This window comes from Spermophilus citellus (genome assembly GCF_964194105.1).
Source record: "Spermophilus citellus genome assembly, chromosome: 4".
NCBI lineage: Eukaryota > Metazoa > Chordata > Mammalia > Rodentia > Sciuridae > Spermophilus > Spermophilus citellus.
In genome coordinates this window covers 212,340,524-212,368,098 of record NC_138185.1, presented here as the reverse complement: position 1 = coordinate 212,368,098, position 27,575 = coordinate 212,340,524, and the positions used below count along the sequence as shown (strand labels likewise).

At 34.4% G+C, this 27,575-nt stretch overlaps 2 protein-coding genes across 3 annotated transcripts in view; one reads left to right on the top strand and one right to left on the bottom strand.

The window, feature by feature from the left end:
• The window catches only part of EML5 (EMAP like 5), a 180,120-nt gene that overhangs the window by 126,319 nt on the left and 26,226 nt on the right, over positions 1-27,575 (top strand). For both annotated transcript variants that reach the window (XM_081289270.1, XM_081289271.1), the window contains exons 23-28: positions 696-827; positions 1,711-1,799; positions 4,594-4,770; positions 9,359-9,560; positions 10,849-10,975; positions 24,206-24,284. In XM_081289270.1, the coding sequence (XP_081145396.1) occupies positions 696-827; positions 1,711-1,799; positions 4,594-4,770; positions 9,359-9,560; positions 10,849-10,975; positions 24,206-24,284 (806 nt within the window). The remainder of the gene's footprint in view (positions 1-695; positions 828-1,710; positions 1,800-4,593; positions 4,771-9,358; positions 9,561-10,848; positions 10,976-24,205; positions 24,285-27,575) is intronic.
• LOC308646406 (G-rich sequence factor 1-like) lies at positions 26,406-27,365 on the bottom strand (the record flags this gene model as incomplete). Its single annotated transcript, XM_081289273.1, has 1 exon — positions 26,406-27,365. The coding sequence occupies exon 1, from the start codon at positions 27,216-27,218 to the stop codon at positions 26,406-26,408; it is 813 nt and encodes a 270-aa protein (XP_081145399.1). The 5' UTR covers positions 27,219-27,365.

Sequence of the window (27,575 nt, the reverse complement as noted above, 5' to 3'; positions counted from 1 at the left end):
TTTTCTTGCAGTCATTATTTATTACAAAACCTACTATAGGGCTGGGACTGTAGCTCTATGGTAGGGCACCTGCCTCACACATATTAGACACTGGGTTCGATCCTCAGCATCACATAAAAATAAAGATATTGTGTCCATCTATAACTAACAACATTTTTTTAAAAAACCTACTATAATACAGTTTTTTAAAAAACCTACTGTAATATATTATAATATAATACAATATTAAGCAAAATTTACTTATGTTGGTCTAGATCTTTTTTTTCTAAATTTAAAGAGTTTTTTTGGTCATGAAAACATACCAAAATTACATCATATATAATTTTGACAGTTTGCTCTCCAGTGAACTAATTTGTTTCACTAAAATTTACTTTATTTTGTTATTTTTTAAAAATTGTAGATGGACACAATACCTTTATTTTATTTATTTATTTTTATGTCTTGCTGAGGATCAACCCCAGTGCCTCACACATGCAAGGCAGGCACTCCACCAGTGACCTACAGCCCCAGCCCCTTGTTAGTTATTAATATACTTGAAAATATTATCATTTATCATTTAATACATCTGTTCAATACTAGGTAACTTATGAAACACCTAAGATTTCTCCAAAAAGATATTAAGAAAATTAACTCTAGTTGCAGAGTGTAAAAACATTTCCACAAGTAGAAAATGCCAAAATATGTTTCTGTTGTAGGATCTGGGAAATATCTAGCTGTGGCATCCCATGACAGCTTTATAGATATATATAATGTAATGAGTAGTAAACGAGTGGGAATATGCAAAGGAGCTACAAGTTGTATAACCCATATTGATTGGGATATTAGAGGTAAGACTTTAAACAGTTTAATATTTAATAAAAGTTTGATTTATAAATAAATTTTATTACACTAAAATTTGATTTAGTGTAGCTACTTTAAAGAAACAAACATGATTTGTTTGGATCTTGTTAGAATCAAAAAACCTTGTGAAAAATAAACTGTATTCTCAAAATTATTTTCCACTACTTTATTTTACATCTAAAAGGGAATGCTATAAACTTTCTTAGTACTTTACCTTATGTCATTCAAATGACAGTACAGTAATAAGCTATTTAGTTTGGGGAATAATATAAATATATTGTACATAAAGATTTTTAGTTAGATAATGTACTAGTTATTATCTGATAAGTTTGACAAACTTCAAATTTGGAAATATAAATGTTAATGAGTATTTTAACCTCCTTTTCCTATTAGTTAATATGCATTTCCATAGTTATATAACATAATTTAATGAGTATCTTTGTATTTTATGACAGTGTTTGATAAGTTAAAATAAATGTTAAATATTTTAAATGCTACCTTTAAGGGTTATATTTTTATATTTTCAACTTTAAAACTTTAATATTTTAAATTAAGGATTCTCTTAGGTATTGCTAAACAAAATACTTGCATGCATTTAAAAAAAATTTCAATATTTGTTTCTAAGATTTTTTCAATATGCCTAAAAACAAATAGCTTCTATGTATTTGCATAAATAAAAAATTAAGCTGTTTATGAATTTAATTATATGGAGATTAAGAAAATACAATATCTTAAAATATTTTGATTTGGAGAGGAAAATGATTTTTTATACTTAATCTTATTTCTTCCCATAAAATTGAAACATTATACTAATGATATAAGTATTTATATGATATAAGTATGTTCTATATATTTTTTATTTTTTTTAAGGAAAGCTTTTACAGGTCAACACTGGTGCTAAAGAACAGTTATTCTTTGAAGCTCCCAGAGGGAAAAAACAAACCATCCCCAATGTGGAGGTAGGAGGACACTGGTGCTTGTAGTGGTGTTCATATGAGTAAAAGTGGTTGGAAAACTTATGCCTACTTTTCATCATTTAGTTACATGTGAAGTTTATTCTCACATTATTTGAATGATATTCTTGTGGTGTGTTTATTTTATTTGGCTAGAATGCATGTAACTATGAAACACCTAAGATAGGTAAAGGAACAGATACTGTTTTAAGTAGAAGAATAAAGCTGGTATTCTAGCTATGCTAGAATCACTTTCCTCAAAGGAAAAGAGGTACCCACTAGTCACTAGTAAGGGACATACAATCTGATTTGAAGTACTGTACATCTGCCACATCTTTGGAACCCATATGCCTATGATGCTTATTAGTAGATTTCTCTTTTAAAAAAAATTTAAGTGTCTTTACTTTTTTGCCTGACAATATTGGATTTTTTGTTTGTTTTGTTTTGGGGTGTTTTAGGCATGGCCTAGGAAAACATGCTCAGTAAATTTAATATAAAAGTGGCTTTAAAAAGGAAAAATGTATGGGCTGGGGATATAGCTCAGTTGGTAGAGTTCTTACCTCACATGCACATGGCACCACACACACACACACACACAAAAATAAATAAATAAATAAATAAATAAAGGAAAAAAATAAAAAAGATTGTACCAGACAGATCGGGCGCGTTCAGGGTGGTATGGCCGTAGACTTTTTTTTCTTTCTTTCTTTTCTTTTCTTGCTCTTCTCATCCATTCTCCTCTACCCTTTTCCCTCTGGTCCTCACAACCTCAACATATGTGAAACCAAGAACTTTGTATGAAATTGGACTTTAAGAACTGAATCACCAGAATAGTATAATATAGAGGAATTTCATAGGCCCCACCTCACTCCCCCCCTTTATTTTCTCTCTTTCTTTCTTTCCTTGTTATTTTTTCTTCCTCCCTCTATCCCACTTTCAACTTCCTAACTTTTACTATTTATACGTAGGATAATTTTCTAAATACAGATAAGGAGTTTGAATTTATACATTCTTCCGTAAATTACCCGTCTATTCATTATTCTCCTCCAAAGTTGCTAAATTAGATTAATCCCCTAACCTTCACTCCTTTCCCCTTTAACAATAGCATCCTACCCCTGACTCTGAGTTCTCTATACACCACCAGAAATGGTATGCCTTTTATGAAACTAATGACTATATTCTAAATAATAATTTAAGTCAACATCTGTAGACAGAGTCTAACTATAAATGTATTGATAATGAAAACTTGCTCATAGATGATGTATTATTGGAAACTGTTAACGTTGTTTCTCTCCATAAAAGAGAGATTTTGGAACTATACAAGAGCAATATAGATTTATAGGGGGAAAATATTAACACAACAGTCATACAGAGCTGGAAAGAAACGTGAGCAGCACAATTCACAATAGCTAGACTGTGGAGCCAACCTAGATGCCCTTCAATGGATGAATGGATAAAAAAAATGTGGCATATATACACAATGGAATAATACTCAGCACTAAAAAATAATAAGATCATGGCATTTGCAGGGAAATGGATGGCATGAGAACAGATTGTGCTAAGTGAAGTTAGCCAATCCCAAAAAAACAAATGCCGAATGTCTTCTCTAATATAAGGGGGGTGACTCAAAATGGGGTAAGGAGGAAGAGCAGTGGAAGAAGGTTACCTCTACATAGGGAAGAGGGGTGGGAGGGAAAGGAAGGGAGAAAAGGAATTGCATGGAAGGTGGAAGGAGACCCTCATCTTTATACAAAACACATGTATGAAGATGTGAGAAAAAAAAGAATAGTGTTTCCTTAGATTAGGTAGAGAGAAGTGATGGGAGGGGAGGGGAGGGGTTAGGGGGATAGGAAGGATAGTAGAATAAAACAGACATTATTATTAATATATGTGACTACATGACTAATATGATTCTGCAACCTGTACACTCAGAAAAATGAGAAATTATATCCCATCTGATTCAAATGTATGATATGTCAAGGTACTGTCATGTGTAACTAATTAAAACAAAAAATTAAAATTAAAAAAAATATTGTACCAGTTGAAAAACATAATGCATAATAGAAATTTAGACATGAACTGTTATGTTTCTTGATTATTCCTTTTTTTTTTTTGTCAGTAAGGATAAATACAGGAGCACCCTACCACTGAGTTAAATCCCTAGACCTCTATGTATCTTTATATATTTTACTTTGAGATAGGGTCTCCTTGAGTTGCCCAAGTGGGCCTCAATCTAGTGAACCTCCTGAGTACCTGGAATTACTGCACCACTGTGCCTGGTTGTTCCTCGATTATTCACTATCACTGTATGCTCAGCATCTTGAACACACAGTGAGGGCTGGGGATGTAGCTCAGTTGTAGAGTGTTTACCTAGCATGTGTGAGGCCCTGAGGTTGATACCCAACACAGCAAAAAACAATAAAAAGCCCAATCAAGAACACATATGGGGCTGGAGTTGTGGCTCAGTGGTAGAGTGCTCGCCTACCACTGGGGCACTGGGTTCGATCCTCAGTACCACATAAATGTAAAATACAGATATTGTATCCACCTAAAACTTAAAAATAAATATTTTTTTTTAAAAAAGAACACATACTAAATATATAATAAGGACTTCCTGAATAATATTATATTAAATTTTTTCTCCAAGAACTAGTAGACTGTGAGAAGCTTTAAAACCAAGCCAACTAATGATTTGTTTTTCTGTTAATATTTAGTTTCACTTGTGACATGTAATAACAAAGATGAATGTTCACATTTTGGTTGTCAATTTAGATATTACACAGTAATTTTCTCTTTTTAGGTAGAAAAAATTAGTTGGGCATCATGGACAAGTGTGCTTGGTCTATGCTGTGAGGGAATTTGGCCAGTAATTGGAGAAGTCACAGATGTAACTGCCTCTTGCCTCACCAGTGACAGAATGGTCCTAGCTACAGGCGATGATTTGGGATTTGTGAAGTTATTTAAATATCCTGCTAAAGTATGTATTTTTCTTTAACTTTCCTAGTGATCATAATTGTGAAAATGATTAAGATAATGTTCCTTCATAGTATTTCATTGTTGTAATAGGAATAATACATGTGTAAAATGTAATGTTATACCACAAAAGGTTCAGAATTATGTTTCCTATTCTTGGAACCATATTTATTTTTATCTAGAATAAGTATTATAATCTATGATTCTGCGCCTAAAGTTATATATTATATTTTACAGATTTTTTTAGTATTGAATAATGTAAATTTCCTTTTTAAAAACCTATTCCTTTTATTCCCAATATTAAATTAAGCTATTTAACTATTTTCATTATTTATAAATAAATAAACAAAAGGTCCATCAATAACTAAAAAAGAAATTTTAAAAAAGAGAATAATATAAACTATATGTATAGCTTTTAAAGAGACAATGTTTTAACCAAATACTAAATACTAAAACCCCTATAAAATTAAAATAAACAACAGTGATTTAATGTGATTAATGATGTTTTATTGAAACCAAACTATACAGATTCTTTGGAGCTCTCTGTGTCTATGTTATGTTATGCGATTGCTCAATTCTTATTTCACTTTCCCATATTCAAACTACTGCAAAATGTTAGGCTTCTGTTTAGCACAAAAGTAAAATTTATGTACCAAAGCCAATAAATGCCTGCCTGCTTACCTTCCCTTCCTCCCTCCCTCTATTGCTTCCTCCCTCTTTCTACTGGTCATTGAACCCAGGGCACTCTACCCATTGAGCTACACCCCCAGCCCTTTTTATTTTTCATTTTGAAATGGGTCTTGTTCAATTGCCCAGGCTGGGCTTTCTACTTCAGCCTCCTGAGGAGCTGGGATTACAAGTATGCACTACCATGCCCACTTCAGATGTATTTATTTCTTAATTCCCATAAATTAAGTTATATATTATAATCTAGCACCAACAAGAACATAAACATAAATTTGAAATAATGCATCAAATCATTTTATGATATTCAGTTCATTTTTTAAATTTTATTATTATTTTTTATTTATATATAAAAGCAGAATGCATTAAAATTCTTATCACATAATATATACCACAATTTTTCATATCTATGATTGTATACAAAGTATATTCACACCAATTCATTTCTTCATACATGTACTTTGGATAATAATGATCATCACATTCCACCATCGTTTCTAACCCCATGCCTCCTCCCTACCCCTCCAACCCTTCTGCCCTATCTAGAGTTCGTCTGTTGCTTCCATGCTCCCTCTCCCTACCACACTATGAATCAGCCTCCTTATATCAAAGAAAACATTCAGCATTTGGTTATTTGGGATTAGCTAAATTCACTTAGCATTCATTAACTTCCCGACTCCGTCCATTTACCTGCAAATGCCATGATTTTATTCTCTTTTATTGCTGAGTAATATTCCATTGTGTATATATGCCACATTTTTTAATCCATTCATCTATTGAAGGGCACTTAGTTTGGTTCCATAGTTGAGCTGTTGTGAATTGTGCTGCTACAAACATTGATGTGGCTGTGTCCCTGCAGTATGCTGTTTTTAAGACCTTTGGGTATAGACCGAGGAGAGGGATAGCTGAGTCAAATGGTGGTTCCATTCCCAATATTCCAAGAAATCTCCATACTGCTTTCCATATTGGCTGCACCAATTTGCAGTCCCAACAGCAATGTATGAGTGTACCTTTTTCTCCATATCCTCGCCAACGCTTATTGTTGTTTGTCTTCATAATAGCTGATATTCTGACTGGAGTAATCTATGCTAAGCCCCAGGCCAACATCATTCTAAATGGAGAAAAATTTGAAGACATTCCCTCTAAAAACTGGAACAAGACAGGGATGCCCTCTTTTACCACTTCTATTTAACATAATTATTTTTTTAAGAGAGAGAACTTTTAATTTATTTTTTTAGTTTTCGGTGGACACAACATCTTTATTTTTTTATTTTTATGTGGTGCTGAGGATCGAACCCAGCGCCCACGTATGCCAGGTGAGAACGCTACCGCTTGAGCCACATCCCCAGCCCTTAACATAATTCTTGAAACACTGGCCAGAGCAATTAGACACACGAAAGAAATTAAAGGGCTACACATAGGAAAAGAAGAACTCAAATTATCACTATTTGCTGATGATATGATTCTATACCTAGAATACCTTAAAAGTTCCACCAGAAACCTTCTAGAACTAGTAAATGAATTCAGCAAAGTAGCAGGATATAAAATCAATGGCATTTCTGTATACCAGTGATAAATCTACAGAAATGGAAACAAGGAAAACCACCCCATTTTCAATAGCCTCAAAAAAAATAAAATAAAGGGCTGGAGATGTGGCTCAAGTGGTAGCGCGCTCGCCTGGCATGTGTGCAGCCCGAGTTTGATCCTCAGCACCACATACAAACAAAGATGTTGTGTCCGCCGAAAACTAACTAAATAAGTGAATAAATTCTCTCTCTCTCTCTCTCTCTCTAAAAAAAAAATAAATAAATAAAATACTTAGGAATCAACCTAACGAAAGAGGTGAAAGATCTATATAATGAAAATTACAGAACCCTAAAGAAAGAAGTCAAAGAAGACCTTAGGAGATGGAAAGATCTACCTTGCTCTTGGATAGGCAGAATTAATATTATTAAAATGACCATACTTCCAAAAGCACTATACAGTTTTAATGCAATTCTGATCAAAATCTCAATGACATTCCTCATAGAAATAGAAAAAGCAATCATGAAATTCATCTGGAAAAATAAGAGACCCAGAATAGCTAAAGCAATCATTAGCAGGAAGAATTAAGCAGGTGGCATCACTATACCAGACCTTAACCTATACTACAGAGCAATAGTAACAAAAATGGCATGGTATTGGCACCAAAACAGACTGGTAGACCAATGGTACAGAATAGAGGACACAGAGAGTAACCCTCAAAATTACATTAATTTATATTAGACAAAGGTGCCAAGAACATGCATTGGAGAAAAGATAGCCTCTTCAACAGATGGTGCTGGGAAAACTGGAAATATATATGCAACAAAATGAAATTAAACCCCTATCTCTCACCATGCATAAAACTCAACTCAAAATGGATCAAGAACTTAGGAATAAAACCAGGGATCCTGCATCTAATAGAAGAAAAAGTAGGCCCTAATCTCCATCATGTGGGATTAGGCCCCAACTTCCTTAATAAGACTCCTATAGCGCAAAAATTAAAATGAAGAAGCAATAAATGGGATGGACTCAATCTAAAAAGTTTCTTCTCAGCAAAAGAAACAATCTGTGAGGTGAATAGACAGCTTACATCTTGGGAGCAAATCTTTACCCCTCACACATCAGATAGAGCACTAATCTCTAGGGTATATAAAGAATTCAAAAAGTTAAACATCAAAAAAACAAATAACCCAATCAATAAATGGGCCAAGGACATGAACAGACACTTCTCAGAAGATGATGTACAATCAGTCAACAAATACATGAAAAAACATTCATCGAGATATTAGGAATACTCAATTCATTATGATACTCAGTTCATAACACCCATATTATTTTTTGTAGATCAACCCTGAAATGAAGACACAGGCTTAAAACTCATAGGAGGGCTGAGGTTCTGGCTTAATGGTAGAGCACTTGCCCAGCATGCGTGAGGCACCACATAAAAATAAATAAATGAAGATATTGTGTTCATTTACAACTAAAAATATTTTAAAAATAAAAACCTCCAGGGAAACTCAGATAGTCAAAAACACTACATACACAGAGCCTACTTTAGATACATATATGAGCTAGAACCTTAGTAGATTAAGAACATTCTATTAAGACAATTATCAGTCAGAAACTTCATTCCAGTATTCCAAATGATGTAGATCCTTTAGGAATAAGTTTAGGATACTGGTCTACAGATTCCTTCCTTCTTCACCTCAATGCTAATAAATCTACATAACAATTATTTTTAATACATATATTTCTCCATATAATATACGGTATTAACTATATTGTTACTCCATTGAACAGTTGAGGTATTTAAATTTTTCACTGCTATAAGTAAATAATATGATAAGTATTTTTCACATACATAGCATGTTCTTAGCATAGATATCCAAAAGGCAGATTAGTGAGACAAAAGTACGAACAGGATCTGTGTATTTATCTTAGTGATAGAATACTTGGCTAGCATGTGCAAGCCTTGGGTTTGATTCTCAGCAGTGCCAAATATATGTATGTATTTTTTAATGCTTTTAATGTGGAATACCACATTGGTTTCCAAAAAAGTTAATTGTACTAGCAATGTGTGAAACTACTAGTTTCATCCTATCCTCACCAGGTTTGGGAATTGTTACTCTTATTTAATTGGTTAAATATTAAAGTATTTAATTGGTTAAAACATTTTCTCTTTAGCACACTTGTTATTTTTTTATTCTAAGGTATTTCAACATTTTCTTGTGTTTTTATTTATGTTGCATTTGGAATGACTGACTTCAAAACATACATTAAGGAAAATTAAATATAACTAAAAATATAATTAGTTCAGAAATATAACTACAATTTTTCAAATAATGAAACTTCTCAGAAAAAGTTTGCATTTTTATCATCTCTAGGGAAAATTTGGAAAATTTAAGAGGTATGTGGCCCATAGCACACATGTCACAAATGTTCGTTGGACTTATGATGACAGCATGTTGGTGACCCTAGGAGGTGCGGATATGTCTTTAATGGTATGGACAAATGAGATGGAAAGTTATCGAGAAAGAAGGCCTTGTGATAGTGAGGAATCTGATGTAGATTCCGAAGAAGGTGGAGGTATGTCATTTTAAAACATTTTAACAGAAACATATAAAAAATACAGCACTGATTTAAACTATAGAATTTAAAGTAATAATAATACTTTAATAACTGTGGTGTTGGGGCTGGGAATGTGGGTCAAGTGGTAGCATGCTTGCCTAGCATGCATGAGGCACTGGGTTCAATTCTCAGCACCACATAAAAATAAAATGAAGATATTATATCCACCTAAAAACTAAAAAATGAATATTTAAAAAAATGATTGTGGTATTAGTGTTTTTGGTTAGTTTTATACAAAAATTGGCTTTATAATTCAAGAATAGCAGACTGGCAAGTATTAATACTTAGCTATTCTTCATCTACAAATGTAAGACAACCATACTTTAAATAAATACTATTAAAATGAATTTTATATATTTGAACTTTATATTTTAAAATATTTTTCTTAATATACTAATAATACTAGCTCATTATATAAAATATATTTTGCAATAAAGAATAAACACAGACTTTATAATTCAACCACTCAAAGTTAATCTCTATAAACATTTGGGGTTTATCCTAAGGTATATGTGCATTTGTATACATAATTTTTTTAACATGAACTTGTAGCTTTTTTTTTTTCTTTTTTGGTACTAGGGTTGAACCCAAGGGCACTTCACTTTAACATTAACCTACATCCCCAACCATTTTTATTGATTATTTTGGGGTTTTTTTTATACCAGGGATTGAACTCAGGGGCTCTTAACCACTGAGACATCCCCAGACCTTTTTTTTAATTTTATTTAGAGATAGGGTGGCACTAAGTTTCTTAGAACCTCAATAAGTTGCTGAGGCTGGCTTTGAACTTGGAATCCTGCTGCCTCAGCCTCCCCAGCAGCTTTATTGAGACAGACTCTGATGAATTACTAAGGATCTTGATAAGTTATAGAGTCTAGCCTCAAATTTGTGATCCTCCTGCCTCAGCCTCCCATGTTGCTGGGATTATAGGTATGCATCATTGCACATGGCCTATAGCTTGCTATTATCTCTTAGTGATACTTAAAAAACATCATTATGTGGCTGGGGATATGGCTAAGTGGTAGAATGCTATGTCTTGCTTGCATGAGGCCCTGGGTTTGATCCCAAGCACTAAAAAATATATTTATATATAAAATATTTTACTACTTAATTTTTGCTGAATGCATATTCCATAATTTGATTATGGCACAATTTACTTGACATTGGACATCATTATATCTAAATTACAAGATCACAATTGATCTCAGTTATCACTTAAAGAATAACTTTTATATTTTGATGGTAGGCTATGATAGTGATGTTACAAGGGAGAATGAAATTACTTATACCGTCAGAGCCTTATCAACAAATATTCGCCCAATGTTTGGAACCAAGCCTCATTTGCAACAGAAAGAACCTTCAGCTGATGAGAGGTAACAATAAAGTTTAAAATTAAATGAAGGAAAAGATATTTGTATTAAAATTAAATTTGTTATTTAAATGTGTTTCCTACAAATATTAAATATCAGTGATATTCTTGCTTTATTTGGTTGCCAGAACTCTTACAAAATGTTTGTCCTTAAATACTTTTTTAAAAATATTTTTTTAGTTGTCAATGGACCTTTATTTTATTTATTGATATGTGGTGCTGAGAATCAAACCCAGTGCCTCACACATGCTAGGCAAGCACTCTGCCACTGAGCCACAACCCCAGCCCCCTTAAATACTTTATGGTGGTAACAGTGTCTTTTCAAGTAGTTTAGAGAATGTTGCCATATATGTAGAAAATTTATATGATTAAAGTAACCTTACTTGCCAAGTGTGTTAAATATATTTGATGACATTGGGGATGATAATAAAAATTGAATCCAGTGCCCAGAACCTTGTAGGAAGCATGTGTGCAGAGACATGATTCAGTTTTTAAATGGCCTATCTATCAACATGCCCTTAATTGAGGGTTGACAACATTTCAAAAAATTTTCAAAAAATGGCAGGTTGAAGTATAGCTTGTTTTTAAAGGGAATTATTGATCTTGGTTTAGAATCAGTAAATTAAAAATAAGGATATATACACAGAAGTTTTATTGGAAAAGAACTTTTAAATAATGTCTCTGAGCTAGATGAGCTAGATGAGAGAAACTGTGAACCTAATGGTTTTTAAATCAAAGATGGAAAGCAGTAAAGAGACATATGAGGGCTGGGAATGTAGCCCACTTGTCTAGTGCATATGAGGCCCTGGGTTCCATCCCCAGGAACCCCACACACACACACACACAAAAGGCAATATGGCGTGGACTTCAAAAGTGGAGAGGTTTTAAGAAATGATAAAGGAATAGATTATCAGAAACAGAAGTGAGAAATGAAGGAGTGAAAGCTGAGAACATCAGTGACTTCTGAAGAAAGCTGTGACAAGGAAAATATTATTGTAAGAAACTAGTAAGAGTATTTGAGGGAAAAACTAAAAATGAAACCTATGAATTTAATATTCAGGGAAAGGGATAAAGTATAAGGCATGTGATGTACCTTAATGATGGGGGAGAGGACAACTAGAGATTTTGATGAGCTGACTAATCCCAGCGTCTCAGGAAGTCTAGGTGGAATGTTGAGGCCATGACACCTTCTAAGCTCCTATTCAAGGTACTCAGTTTGCTGTAGGATACCTCAGATTAACTGTAAGGGGAGGTCAGGAAAAGGTAGAGAGTAATCATTTTGTTATGCATAAAGAGGCAAAGTATAAAAGAATGTGTAGGAATGTTATCATGACAAAATCTAAATGTATAAAATTCTAGATAGAAGCAGCTGGGTAGAAAGAGCATCACACAATGCAAAGGACATGGATTTTGGAGCCAGACAATTGGGCTAACATACTCATTTTTATCATTTACCAGTTGTATAACCTTGAAAAGTCATTCATTCTTTCTGAACCTCAGTTTCCTAAGAGGCAAAATGAGCACTATAATTCCTCACTTATGGATTATTTCAAGGTTGATATGAAATAATATACATCAATAATTAAGATAGTAGGTCTTCACCAATGGCATCCTCACCTTGGAATGAAATACAGAGTAACCTGAGGAGATAGACAGTTAAATACTGAAACACTGTTTTTCTTTTTTTTTTAATTAAATATTCACAAACTAATGAGCACTATGCATTTATTAATTAGAGGAATACATATAAATATGTAAATGTGAATGTCCTTAAGTAGAATATTGCAGAATAATGCTTACTATTACTTAATGAAAACCAAACATCCCAAGTAATGAGAAGTGAGAAGTGTTTTATAGGAGGAAGAACTGTAGACATTCTCATAAATCTCTTCCATATGTTCTGTTGATTTTTTTAAAAGAAAAAATTATTAGAGAAGTTTGGTATATGACCTAATTTGAATCTGTATGCCATCATTCGTGGTAAAACACTTCAATTTAAATTTCCTTCCTCAGTGCTGAAATGACCCACATTCTGACTAGTGGAAATTATTTTCCTGCTCCTGAAGAATGAGTAACACTGTTGTGACTGTAATCAGCAAAGATTTTTGCAGTTAAATTTTTTACAGATTACTTTTTGAAATTGTTTCACATTTTGTTCTCAATTTTTTTTACAAAGTCAGTTCTGCTAAATTCTCATAAAAATGATGAGACAGAGATCATTAATGTAATCACAAGAGTAGTTGTTCTTACAAAATGATAGAATCAAAGGGGATTAAAAAGTAAGACATATTTCTTTGGGCCAATTTTTAATATATTACTAAGGAGATAATACAGTCTATGTAAATAATTTTCAGTACTTTAAATAAAATCTATTATTGTCATCAAATGTGAAACAAAACATTTTTAAATGATTAAAACAAACACATATCAAATACCTTATCTTCTTTAAAGGAAATTGTTTTGATGACAACTAATAATTTCTCTGGTTGATACTTTTGTAGATTTTTTTTCTCTAAGTAATTTTGATAATTTTGGGTTTTTTTCTTTCATTAAATGTTTTTGTAGCAAATCTTATCTATCTAAAGTAATTCATTTTGGTCAAATTCCCAATATTTTTAATAAAAACATTCAAAATAATGTGACATAAAATTTAGGCATTTTTGTATTTCCTTATGTTTCTATTGATATGTTACTTTTACTATATTTACTAAACTGCTAAAATTATTCCTTATAATTTTCATGTGTTTCCCTTCTTTTTTCCTTTAATTCCTTTCAAAGGCAGGGTATAGTAAGGTAAGTGTTTTATGAAAGAACATTTTTCATTCAAATATTTACTCTTCATTCTATTTTGATCTTTATAGTATTTTCCCTATGAACTAATTAACTACATTTGTCAATAAACAATTAAAAAATGAAGTAGGACAAATCCAACAAAGGAGTTATATTTTTGGATACAATAAATGCTTGGTATTATGATGAAGGTCTTCATTATGATTATTTAGTTTTACAATAATGTTCTATATAACTTTACATTTTCCTTAACTTTCAGAGGCTCATAAAAAAACAGCTATACATATTTATCAGTGAGAGATTATTCAGTTTATAAATCTGTTATCTTCATTTAATAAACATTTACTCTACCCTTTAAAATAGGATAATATAGTATATTTGTATATTTAATAAAATGGCCTGGATAAGACAGACTCAGGGGGTGCTTTTATAGCTACCTTCAGTGAGATGAAAATGTACTCAGAGAGTTTCTGAAATGGGACATTATAGAAATGAATAGTCAAATTTTAGAAGTAAAAAAAAGTAACACTAGAAAAATGTTGGGAGATAAGGATGAAAACAGTAGATTTGAGATCAAATTATACATACACTCAAATAGTAGGCACTCCTGAATATTTGATGGCATGAATTAATTATCTGTGAAATTCTGTGTTTTAAGCAAGTAATGTGCAAAGATGAGTTCAGAGTATGATATACCCTTTAAGGAGGCCCACATAGTCTTATATTATTTTAACAGCAATGAAGTATACAGATCTAGCCTCATACCTACCCTAGTTTCATCAGTATCAATCTCTGCATTGAAGGGGACACTGAGAGTTGACAGTGGTGTAGTAGAAAACACATGATCAAAGAAAGTTGGGAGGCCACTAAATATGAAGAATAATCTGCAGATCACTTATTTCCCACAAGAAATTAAGTAGAGATATAATTGCTGTCTTACACCCTGTCGCAAGCAGGATTCATGCACTTTAGCTGACCATTTGTCATGAGTGCTTATAATGCCATGTTCTAAATGTGTAAAGAAGACTCCTGATTTCAGAGAGAGGGTAGATTAAATGACTTCCAATTCTGTTCTATTAAGGGAAGTTTAAAAAATATTTACTAGAAAAATCCCAAATCAGCATGGTCCTGAGTTAGTCATTCTTTTTGAGTGAATTTGCTGACTGGGGAAATCTCTTAGCTCAAAATAAGGGGCTCCTCAGGCAGTTTCTTTCAGAGAAGTTCCAGTGCTACCAGCCCTTTAAGTTGGTTAAGATTTTATTCCCATTTTTTTATATGTATTTTTTAGTAGTAGTTGGATACAATATCTTTATTTTATGTATTTACCCTTTTATGTCGTGCTGAGGACCGAACCCAGGGCCTTGCGCGTGCTTCTAGGCAAGCACTCTACCACTGAGCCACCATCCCAGCCCTTTATTTCCCATTTTAAGAATAAAAATAAGCTTAAATGTTTTGTTTGAAAGTCATATTATACAATCTGAATAAGAAAAAAAAATAAGAGAGCTGGGGGTTGTGTCTCAGTGGTAAAGCTCTTGCCTCAAACATGTGAGACACTGGGTTTGATCCTCAGCGCCACATAAAAATAAATTAACAAAATAAGGATATTTAAAAAAAATAAGAATGGCAAGCTTTAAAGTTTATAACAGAACATGTTGCATTCTATTTTTTCACCTTTCTTCTGATTTCCCTGCCATTAATGTCATAACTGAATCATTTCTTATTATGCAGTAATAAAATTGAAGCAACAGGCCTTTCATATAATTAGAAGAGTTTATCTTCATTAAATTGATAAAAAAAACTTTACTACTTTATGTATTTTATGAGTGTTTTAAATTCAAATTTGTGTTGTAATCTTTTTCCTTTTTTTTTTTAATCTGCTGCTGAAAAGAGGTTCCAGGTAATCTTCTCTTTGTCATGCTCACAAGGCCTGATTTTGTGTTTTTATCATCTTTTATATGTAGCATTAATGAGCTCAGGTTCTTGGTGTTCTTTACCTCTATTCATAGTTTTCCACATTTTTTTCCCCTTTGGAACTAATATTCCTGAAATGAATAGAATCTTTTGAGGGGCAGAGCAGGTACAGGGATTGAACTTGGGGGCATTCTACCACTGAGCCATATCCCCAGCCCTATTGTATTTTATTTAGAGACAGGGTCTCACTGAGTTGCTTAGCGCCTCACTTTAATGAGGCTGGCTTTGAATTCTCAATCTTGCTGCCTCAGCCTCCTAAGCTACTGGGATTACAGGCATGCACCACCACACCCAGCTTAGAATCATAATTATTGGATTTACACTATATCAGTAACTACTAAAACTTGATCCATTGGACTCATAATTTTACAAGTGGTTTAGAGTATTACATGCTAATGTAATAAGCATTAAAATATGCTTAATTGTTCTGAAGGGTTGCATAGATTAATTATCTGTTTATTGTTTGAATTAACAACTAAAGCTGCCATACTAACATTGAATAAAGTTCACCAACAGAATTGACTTAGAAGAAAAAACCAAAGTTCCTATCTACTAGATCCTAATAGAAGTAGTTTTAAATGTTTTATTTTATGAAGGTTTGAAACCAAAATTTCTGTGATAACTTGTAAAGTTGTTTATGTATTCCTTATAAGGGCATTTACTTTTTATGATACCAATTAGTTAAGCTTATATATTCTGCATGCTGTTTCACTTTACATATGAAAATCTCCATTTGTTTTATATTATGTGTAAAATATAACACTTCACTTTCTTTTTTTAATTGTATAACTTGGCAATTTTGAAATGCAAATATATTTGAAAATATTTTATTTTAGGAGACTTATTTATAAATTTTGGAATTTTTTTCCATAAGAAAGTCAATTTGTATTATTTTCTGATTTGGTTGTTAACAATTTGATATTTTTTTTAATTTGATGTACTGGGAATTGAATTTATGTGTGCCAGGCAAGAGCACTCTGAGCTACATCCTAGCCCTTTTTATGTTTTGAGATAGGGTTTTGCTAAGTTGCCCAGGCTGGTCTTAAACTTGCTATCCTCCTGCCTCAGCCTCCCAAGTAACTGGGATTTTAGGCATTGGCCATCATGTTCAGCTACAAATTGAATATTAAAATTTGGAGAGGGTTTGATGCATCATTGATTTAGATGCAGTATTCAGCTTATTAAATATTTGAATAATTGGACCAACTTGAAGATGGTTGTGCAAATTATTCTGTAGCACTGGCTACATGGTAGAAGATGCCTTTCGTAAACCAAGTGGACCAAATGTTAGCTCCCTCTTGTGGCCATGAGGTAGGAATTGGACTCTTCCCCCGCCCCCCGCCATGCTTTTCAGGAGGGAGCCTCATTGGAAATATCATTATATAAAAAATGAAATTTTAAAATAAAACATTAGTTATCAAAAATAAATATTTGTAAAATGGTCATTTGAGATAACAATAATAGACTAAATAGAAAATTAAAGAGTTTTAGAGAACGCCTCCACATCTAAATGCTGCAAAATGTAAACTTGACATGCCTGTTAGTACTAGGATATTATAAATAGATTCTGAGCTTTACAGGGGGATAGATTTGAAAGCTACTATGTAGAGAATGTTGATAAATGTTTGGTGAATAGAGAAGAGGTAAGAACAGACCCAGTGGCCCGCGGAGGGGCAGAGCCGCCGCCCGCGCCTGCAAGGTAGGCGGAACTGCAACCGTCAGACAGAACAGGCCCAGTGGCCCGCGGAGGGGCAGACCTGCCACCCATACCTGCAAGGTAGGCGGACCTGCGACCACCAACAGAACAGGCCCAGCGGCATGCCGGCGTGGTAGGCACATTGCCCCAATTGGAGGAGGGGCAGAGCCGCCACCCGTGCCTGCGAGGCAGACTTTGCAACTATACAAGAGCAATATAAATATATAGGAGGAAAATTCAATAACACAACAGTTTCACCAAGTAGAAAGAAACACGAGCAGTATGAAAAGACAAGGAAAGAAAGAACCACAAGCAATGCAGGTCAACTCAACATTAGAAGAGGTAATATCTGCAGCAGATGGAATGTCAGATAAAGAATTCAGGATATACATGCTTCAGATGATCTGGAGTCTCAAGGAAGACATTAGACAGCAAAATCAGACAATGAAAGATCACTTCGACAATGAATTACATAAACAAATCCAAGAAGCAAAAGATCAACTATACAGGGAGATAGAGGTTATAGAAAAACAAACAAACAGAAATCCTAGAAATGCAGGAAGCAATAAACCAACTTAAAAACTCAATTGAGAATACTACCAGCAGAGTAGAACACTTAGAAGATAGAACATCGGACAGTGAAGACAAAGTATTTCAACTTGAAAAAAACATAGACAGCTCAGCAAGACTGTTAAGAAACCATGAGCAGAACATCCAAGAAATATGGGATAACATAAAGAGACCAAACTTAAGAGTCATTGGGGTACAGGAAGGTATAGAGGTCCAAACCAAAGGAATGAGCAATCTGTTCAATGAAATAATCAAGAAAACTTCCCAGACTTGAAGAATGAGACAGAATCCCAAATCCTAGAAGCCTACAGAACGCCGAACATGCAAAATCATAAGAGATCCACACCTAGACACATTATAATGAAGATGCCCAACATACAGAATAAGGAGAGAATTTTAAAAGCTACAAGAGAAAGGAAGCAGATTACATTTAGGGGTAAACCAATCAGGATAACAGCTGATCTTTCAACACAGACTCTGAAAGCTAGAAGATCCTGGAATAACATATTTCAAACGCTGAAAGAAAATGGGTTCCAACCAAGAATTGTGTATCCAGCGAAATTAAGCTTCAGGATGGAAGATGAAATTAAAACCTTCCACGATAAACAAAAGTTAGAAGAATTTGCAGCTAGAAAACCATCTCTTCAAAACATCCTCAGCAAAACATTACAGGAAGAGGAAATGGAAAATAGCAATGAAAACCAACAGTGGAAGGTAGTACAGTAAAGGGGGAAAAATAATCAAAGAGGAAAAACAAACCATGTTAAGTAACATAAATAAACAAATATGGCTGGAAGAACAACCCATATCTCAATAATAACCCTAAATGTTAATGACTTAAACTCACCAATTAAGAGATACAGGCTAGTAGAATGGATCACAAAAAAAGACCCAACAATATGCTGCCTACAGGAGACGCATTTGATAGGAAAAGACATACATATACTGAAGGTGAAAGGTTGGGAAAAATCATATCACTCATATGGACTTCGGAAACAAGCAGGAGTGTCCATACTCATATCAAATAAAATAGATTTCAAGCCAAAGTTAATAAAAAGGGATAAAAAGAGGGACACTACATACTGCTCAAGGGAACCATACACCAACAAGACATAACAATCATAAATATATATGCCCTAAACAATGGTGCAGCTATGTTCATCAAGCAAACTCTTCTCAAGTTCAAGAGTCTAATAGACCACCATACAATAATCATGGGAGACTTCAACACACCTCTCTCACCACTGCACAGATCTTCCAAACAAAAGTTGAATAAGGAAACTATAGAACTCAATAACACAATTAATAACGTAGACTTAATTGACATATATAGAATATACCACTCAACATCAAGCAGTTACTCTTTTTTCTCAGCAGCACATGGATCCTTCTCAAAAATAGATCATATATTATGTCACAGGGCAAATCTTAGACAGTATAAAGGAGTAGAGATAATACCATGCATCTTATCTGATCATAATGGAATGAAACTGAAAATCAACAATAAAAGAAGGAAGGAAAAATCATGCATCACTTGGAGAATGAACAATAGGTTACTGAATGATCAATGGGTTATAGAAGACATCAAGGAGGAAATTAAAAAATTCTTAGAGATAAATGAAGACACAGACACAACATTTCGGAATCTATGGGACACATTGAAAGCAGTTCTAAGAGGAAAATTCATTGCTTGGAGTTCATTCCTTAAAAAAAGAAAAAACCAACAAATAAATGATCTCATACTTCATCTTAAAATCCTAGAAAAAGAAGAGCAAAACAACAGCAAAAGAAGTAGAAGGCAAGAAATAATTAAAATCAGAGCTGAAATTAATGAAATCGAAACAAAAGAAACAATTGAAAAAATTGACAAAACTAAAAGTTGGTTCTTTGAAAAAATAAATAAGATCGACAGACCCTTAGCCATGCTAATGAAGAGAAGAAGAGAGAGAACTCAAATTACTAGCATACGGGATGAAAAAGGCAATATCACAACAGACACTTCAGAAATACAGAAGATAATCAGAAATTACTTTGAATCCTTATACTCCAATAAAATAAAAGATAGTGAAGGCATCGATAAATTTCTTAAGTCATATGATCTGCCCAGATTGAGTCAGGAGGATATAGACAATCTAAACAGACCAATATCAATTGAGGAAAGAGAAGAAACCATCAAAAGACTACCAACTAAGAAAAACCCAGGACTGGATGGGTATACAGCAGAGTTTTACAAAACCTTTAAAGAGGAACTAATACCAATACTTTTCAAGCTATTTCAGGAAATAGAAAAAGAGGGAGAACTTCCAAATTCATTCTACGAGGCCAACATCACCCTGATTCCTAAACCAGACAAAGACACTTCAAAGAAAGAAAACTACAGACAAATATCTCTAATGAACCTAGATGCAAAAATCCTCAATAAAATTCTGGCAAATCGGATACAAAAACATATCAAAAAAATTGTGCACCATGATCAACTAGGATTCATCCCTGGGATGCAAGGCTGGTTCAATATACGGAAATCAATAAATGTTATTCACCACATCAATAGACTTAAAGATAAGAACCATATGATCATCTCGATAGATGCAGAAAAAGCATTCGACAAAGTACAGCATCCCTTTATGTTCAAAACTCTAGAAAAACTAAGGATAACAGGAACTTACCTCAATATTGTAAAAGCAATCTATGCTAAGCCTCAGGCTAGCATCATTCTGAATGGAGAAAAATTGAAGGCATTCCCTCTAAAATCTGGAACAAGACAGGGATGCCCTCTCTCACCACCTCTGTTCAACATAGTTCTCGAAACACTGGCCAGAGCAATTAGACAGACGAAAGAAATTAAAGGCATAAAAATAGGAAAAGAAGAACTTAAATTATCACTATTTGCAGATGACATGATTCTATACCTAGCAGACCCAAAAGGATCTACAAAGAAACTATTAGAGCTAATAAATGAATTCAGCAAAGTGGCAGGATATAAATCAACATGCATAAATCAAAGGCATTCCTGTATATCAGCGACAAATCCTCTGAAATGGAAATGAGGACAACCACTCCATTCACAATATCCTCAAAAAAAAAAATAAAATACTTGGGAACCAACCTAACAAAAGAGGTGAAAGACTTATACAATGAAAACTACAGAACCCTAAAGAGAGAAATAGAAGAAGATCTTAGAAGATGGAAAAATATACTGTTCATGGATAGGCAGAACTAACATCATCAAAATGGCGATATTACCAAAAGTTCTCTATAGGTTTAATGCAATGCCAATCAAAATCCCAACGGCATTTTTTGTAGAAATACATAAAGCAATCATGAAATTCATATGGAAAAATAAAAGACCCAGAATAGCAAAAACAACTCTAAGCAGGAAGTGTGAATCAGGCAGTATAGCGATACCAGACCTCAAACTATACTACAGAGCTATAGTAACAAAAACAGCATGGTACTGGTACCAAAACAGGCGGGTGGACCAATGGTACAGAATAGAGGACACAGAAAGCAATCCACAAAACTACAACTATCTTATATTTGATAAAGGGGCTAAAAGCATTCAATGGAGGAAAGATAGCATCTTCAACAAATGGTGCTGGGAAAACTGGAAATCCACATGCAACAAAATGAAACTGAATCCCTTTCTCTCGCCATGCACAAAAGTTAACTCAAAATGGATCAAGGAGCTTGATATCAAATCAGAGACTCTGCGTCTGATAGAAGAAAAAGTTGGCTACGATCTACATACTGTGGGGGTCGGGCTCCAAATTCCTCAATAGGACACCCATAGCACAAGAGTTAATAACTAGAATCAACAAATGGGACTTACTCAAACTAAAAAGTTTTTTCTCAGCGAAAGAAACAATAAGAGAGGTAAATAGGGAGCCTACATCCTGGGAACAAATCTTTACTCCTCACACTTCAGATAGAGCCCTAATATCCAGAATATACAAAGAACTCAAAAAATTAAACAATAAGAAAACAAACAACCCAATCAACAAATGGGCCAAGGACCTGAACAGATACTTCTCAGAGGAGGACATACAATCAATCAACAAGTACATGAAAAAATGCTCACCATCTCTAGCAGTCAGAGAAATGCAAATCAAAACCACCCGAAGATACCATCTCACTCCAGTAAGATTGGCAGCCATTATGAAGTCAAACAACAACAAGTGCTGTCGAGGATGTGGGGAAAAGGGTACACTTGTACATTGCTGGTGGGACTGCAAATTGGTGCAGCCAATTTGGAAAGCAGTATGGAGATTTCTTGGAAAGCTGGGAATGGATCCACCATTTGACCCAGCTATTCCCCTTCTCAGTCTATTCCCTAAAGACCTAAAAAGAGCATGCTACAGGGACACTGCTACATCGATGTTCATAGCAGCACAATTCACAATAGCAAGACTGGAACCAACCTAGATGCCCTTCAACAGACGAATGGATAAAAAAAATGTGGCATTTATACACAATGGAGTATTACTCTGCATTAAAAAATGACAAAATCATAGAATTTGCAGGGAAATGGATGGCATTAGAGCAGATTATGCTAAGTGAAGCTAGCCAATCCCTAAAAAACAAATGCCAAATGTTTTCTTTGATATAAAGAGAGTAGCTAAGAACAGAATTGGGAGGAAAAGCATGAGAAGAAGATTAACATTAAACAGGGACGAGAGGTGGGAGGGAAATGGAGAGAGAAGGGAAATTGCATGGAAATGGAAGGAGACCCTCATGGTTATACAAAATTACATACAAGAGGAAGTGAGGGGAAAGGAGAAAAAAAACAAGGGGAAGAAATGAATTATAGTAGATGGGGGTAGAGAGAGAAGATGGGAGGGGAGGGGAGGGGATGGGGGATAGTAGAGGATAGGAAAGGCAGCAGAATACAACAGACACTAGTATAGCAATATGTAAACCAGTGGATGTGTACCGATGTGATGCTGCATCCTGTATACGGGGTAAAAATGGGAGTTTATAACCCACTTGAATCAAAGTGTGAAATATGATATGTCAAGAACTATGAATGTTTTGAACAACCAACAATAAAAATTAAAGAAAAAAAAAGAGAAGAGGAGTAGTTGGAAGCAGTGGTAATAGTAATTGCCTCTTTTTTTTTAGTCTTTTGTTTGTTTATTTTAATGTGGTGCTGAGGATCAAACTCAGTGCCTCACATGTGCTAGGCACGCGCTCTGCCACTGAGCCACAACCCTAGTAATTGCCTTTTACATAATGCTATGTGGTTTGCAATGCTTTGTGACTCTAAAATGTTTCCCTTGAATAACTGATGACAATGCAATAGCCAAAAGTAAAGACTTTGGGAAGCAGAGAAAGCAAAGGGCGTGGAGGAGGAGTAATGAGTACAAGTTTAGACTCAAATGTGTTTTATGTTGCCAACAATATAAAAGCATAACATTATAGAAACATAATTAAATTTGCTGGGCACAGTAATCACAGTTCCTTGGGAGGCTAAGGCAGGAGGATTGCAAATTTGAGGCCATTCCAGGCAATTTAGTGAGTACCTATCTCAAAAAATAAATAAATATAAAGGACTGGGAATGTAGCTCAGTGGTAGAGGATGAGGCCCTGGGTTTAATCCCCAGCACTGGCAAATATATAAATAAATGAATACATATGTATATATAAGTATATTTCAAGAGATTGAGGCAGGAGAATTGCAAATTCAAGGTTAGCCTTAGCATGCTAGTGATATCCTTCCTCAAGAAGAAAAAAAAAGTGGGCAGTGGGTGCTAGGTATGTAACTCAGTGGTAAAGCACCTCTGAGTTCAACCCCTAGTACTATAAAAAGAAAAGAAAAAAATATATATATATATATATTGTACACCTGTCATGTGAAGGTATTAGATGCTTTAGAGAAATACTTTAGACTTTGTTGCTAATGCACCCATCAAGAAAGTTTTTTGTATATCAAGCTAACATTTTTACATTTGTTTATAAACAAACTGCTCTTGTGTTAGTATATTATTTACATTATGAAATATACACCAAGAAATTAAAATGAATAAAATTTCTAATTATTTTCTTTCCCCCTTACTGAATTTGAAGGTATCAGGATCTAGAGAGTGCAGTCTAACAGAACAGAGACTCACTTCTCTTTTGGCAAGTTGTAGTCTTTCTGGAGGGCAAGTGTGGAGACCCAGTGAAAGCCCCAAGTGATCTATGCCTTTCCTCCTTCCATCTCTGTTTCAGGCCCCCAGTGAGCAGGGCCCCTCCACAGCCAGAGAAACTTCAGACAAATAATGTTGGCAAGAAGAAAAGACCCATAGAGGTAAGGAAAACCCACTCCTTAATGTTATTAAAATGTATCCAAAGTTTCTTTTTATAAAACTCCCAAGTCTTTTTTTTTTTTTGTCCTGTGAATGAATAAGACTTTTATTCTGTTATGTGGATCTCCTCCTCTCCTAATAACTACATTTGCCTTATCAATCACTCACTCACTCACTAGCCTAAATTATGAACAAAAACTAATAAGTAGAATATAAGAATTCATATGGTGACTTCCCAAAAATGAACCTGTTTTGTACTGAGAACTCAGTCTTTAGTGAAGCAAGAAGACATATTCCTTCAAGTTTACACATCACACAGTATTTTAATGCTCTTGCTCTCATTCTTTTCCCAAAAAAAGTGCAAATGAAACTCATTAGCTGAAGACAAAGTACAAATGAATGAATTCCCCACTAAACCCAATCCCAATAGACTCTACAGGTGTTTTCTAAAGAAAATTAGATACCAATTATGAATGGGATTGTTCAGACCCTGAACAAATGACATAAGTACGGACACCAGTTCTCACAACTTGGCACATGCAACCACATATGAAAACATTTCCATCTGAGTAGTACATCTGTTAGATTAAGTCATGTACTTACAGGAGAATTTTTTTAAATACAACTGAAAATTAATCATTGCTTACATTAATATACCAGGAATTGCTGTAATAAAATATATAAGCAACTGAATCACATACTCCAATAATAAATACTCTTAGGTAATCTTCAGCCTAAAGCAAGCCTCCATTTATTGACTGCTTACAGTACAGTGATTTTTATATCTTAGCTGGTAATCAAAGATGGTTATATATTAAGTGAGAGAAAACAACATCTCTCTTCCAGATATCACCTCTCTGAAATCTGGGAAAATTCAATTTTAAGAACTGTAACTGCATCTCCTGGTGACAGCTGTCACCCTGAGAACAGGAACAAGGCAAAGAAAGTATACAGAACTTTGATTCTCCTACACAGGTGCACATAAAGTTACTTTATTAATGACTACATTTTGAAGCCAGCCATTTTGTCCAATATTTAAATAACAAGCTGTTAATATTAAAGCAGAAGGTACTGCCACAATGTGGCAGAAGTAGCTTTATCCATAAACCCTTCACACAATTATACATTAAATGCTATTTTTATTTAAAGCAAGGCACCCCTACTTGTTCTAAAATATGGGATATGCTACTGCACTGAAAAGCAAATGAGGAGACAGATTTTTTTTTTTCCTGTCTAGAGCTGGTTTAAATCAAGTGAAGCCATTAATGTCCTTATAAGTCTGGACTATTGTGACATATCACTTTACAGTTTCAAGACTAACAAACACCCTTAAAGTTTACCCAAAACCAAAAAAGGGGGGGGATCAACTTTTAAGTTGAGACTAGACTTCCCCCTAAATAGACAGGCACCAATGTTAAATGCCTTTAACCACAAGGTTTAGAAAGGCAAAACATTTCTAAAGACATAAAACTGCCAACTTGTCATTTATACTCACTAACCTGTGGTATTTATTTATTTTAATCACTACCCCTATCTAAATAATCAAATATAGCTAAAATTAAAACTATCTGCCACACCATAGTGGTTTAAAGGTCTGAAACCTTTCCTTGCTTTGGTGAGTGTTTGGTTACAATAAAACATTATTTCATCCATAAGAAGCTTTACATCAGAGGTCTCAATTCATAGGCAAAATCAAAACTTTGAACAGATTATTTTTTAAATGAGAAAAAGATTTTTTAAAGATAGTACTGAATAAAAATATGTAGTCTTTACAATGGGTAACATATCCTCTATAAAAACAAACTGCTTAATTATATAAAATAAAGAATTAAACAGATTTTCTTAATCAGATCCTGAACAGTTTAAACAAAAATTTAAGATTTGTAGTTTATTTCATAATACCAAATTGAATCTTTCTCCTTCTCAAAAGTTCACTATGAATTTTTCTTAGAAGCATTAACTCCAAACCCAAAATCCTTTCTCTAGCAGTTTCTGCCAGTAAACAGGAATTTTATAGCCCATGTCCAAAAAAGATGTGCAAATGAAATGCTTCTTACTTCATCCTTACTATCTGGAGTCCCTGGAAGTCTTATTTTCCTTTTGGACATGAATTCAGGAACAGTTCAATATATACCTATGCTGAACAGGGACCTATCCTTGAGCATAGCTGCAACAGCATCCTCATGGGTATCCAAGTGCACATCAGCTTCTCCAGTACCCTTTCCACTGGAAATGTATTCCATGGTGATTCTCACAGGCTTCAGGGGAGCAAAAACATTTATAATGTCTTGGGCATTAGCTTGAAAAGGTAATCCTCTCATGTGGACAAAATGCAATGAAGGCGTAGTTCCAAAATCAACAGCTTCTGGAAGCTTTTCTGACATCTCCTTAGGCAATTCTATCTCCTTCTCACTTTCAAAACCTGTCATGGGTCGAATGTCTTCATTTACTTCATGTTCTTCAAAGACCATTTCTGGCTCAGTTATATACTTAGCAGTAGAAGAAGATGCCATTTTCTTTCCCTTATGAGAGCCAACATGGGTTCGAACTTCATTCCTTCTGCTTGGAAATATCTCTATATACCAGTTACCAATTTCTTCCCTGTGTTTCAACAAGGCTTGGTTGGCCATTTCTATTTCTTCAAACTGCACATATGCTTCCCCTGTTTTTCTTCTCCCTCTATAGTCCATTACAAAAGTAATGTCCACTATATTCAGTCCTGTAAAGAAGTCCACGATATCTTTCTCATTGCAACTGTAAGGAAGTCCTCTTAATCGAACTACACCATCATTCACCACAGGTGACGACTTAAACTGTAGGTTCTTCATTAAGGCATCCACATCTTCATTATTTATCTCATATACTTCCACATATCGCTGACCCATGTACATGCGATGCTTTTCTAAGGCTTTCTGCACATCCTGCTCTGACTCCATTTCAATTAAGGCATCACCCCTTCGTTTCCCATCTCTATTTAAAAGGAAATGTATTCCATTCTCACTATTGCGGATTCTGCAGTCTGAGAAAAAGTTAAGCACATCTTCCACAGTACATGACCAAGGCAATCCTTGAGCTCCAATGAGATAAACATCACCCACCTCCTCTCCTAACTTGGATGGGGCCAATTCATACTCAGGGAGTGGTAGAAGGTCCTCCAGGTAGGTAGTTTTGGACTCCTGGCTGTAGCTCCGCGCGGAGCCCGCGGCGGCCGCCAGCGACTGCGGTAGCAGAAGAGCGCGCAGAGCCAGGTAGGAGGCTGAGGCCGCAGATGGAGGGCCAGCCAGCTTCGCCTG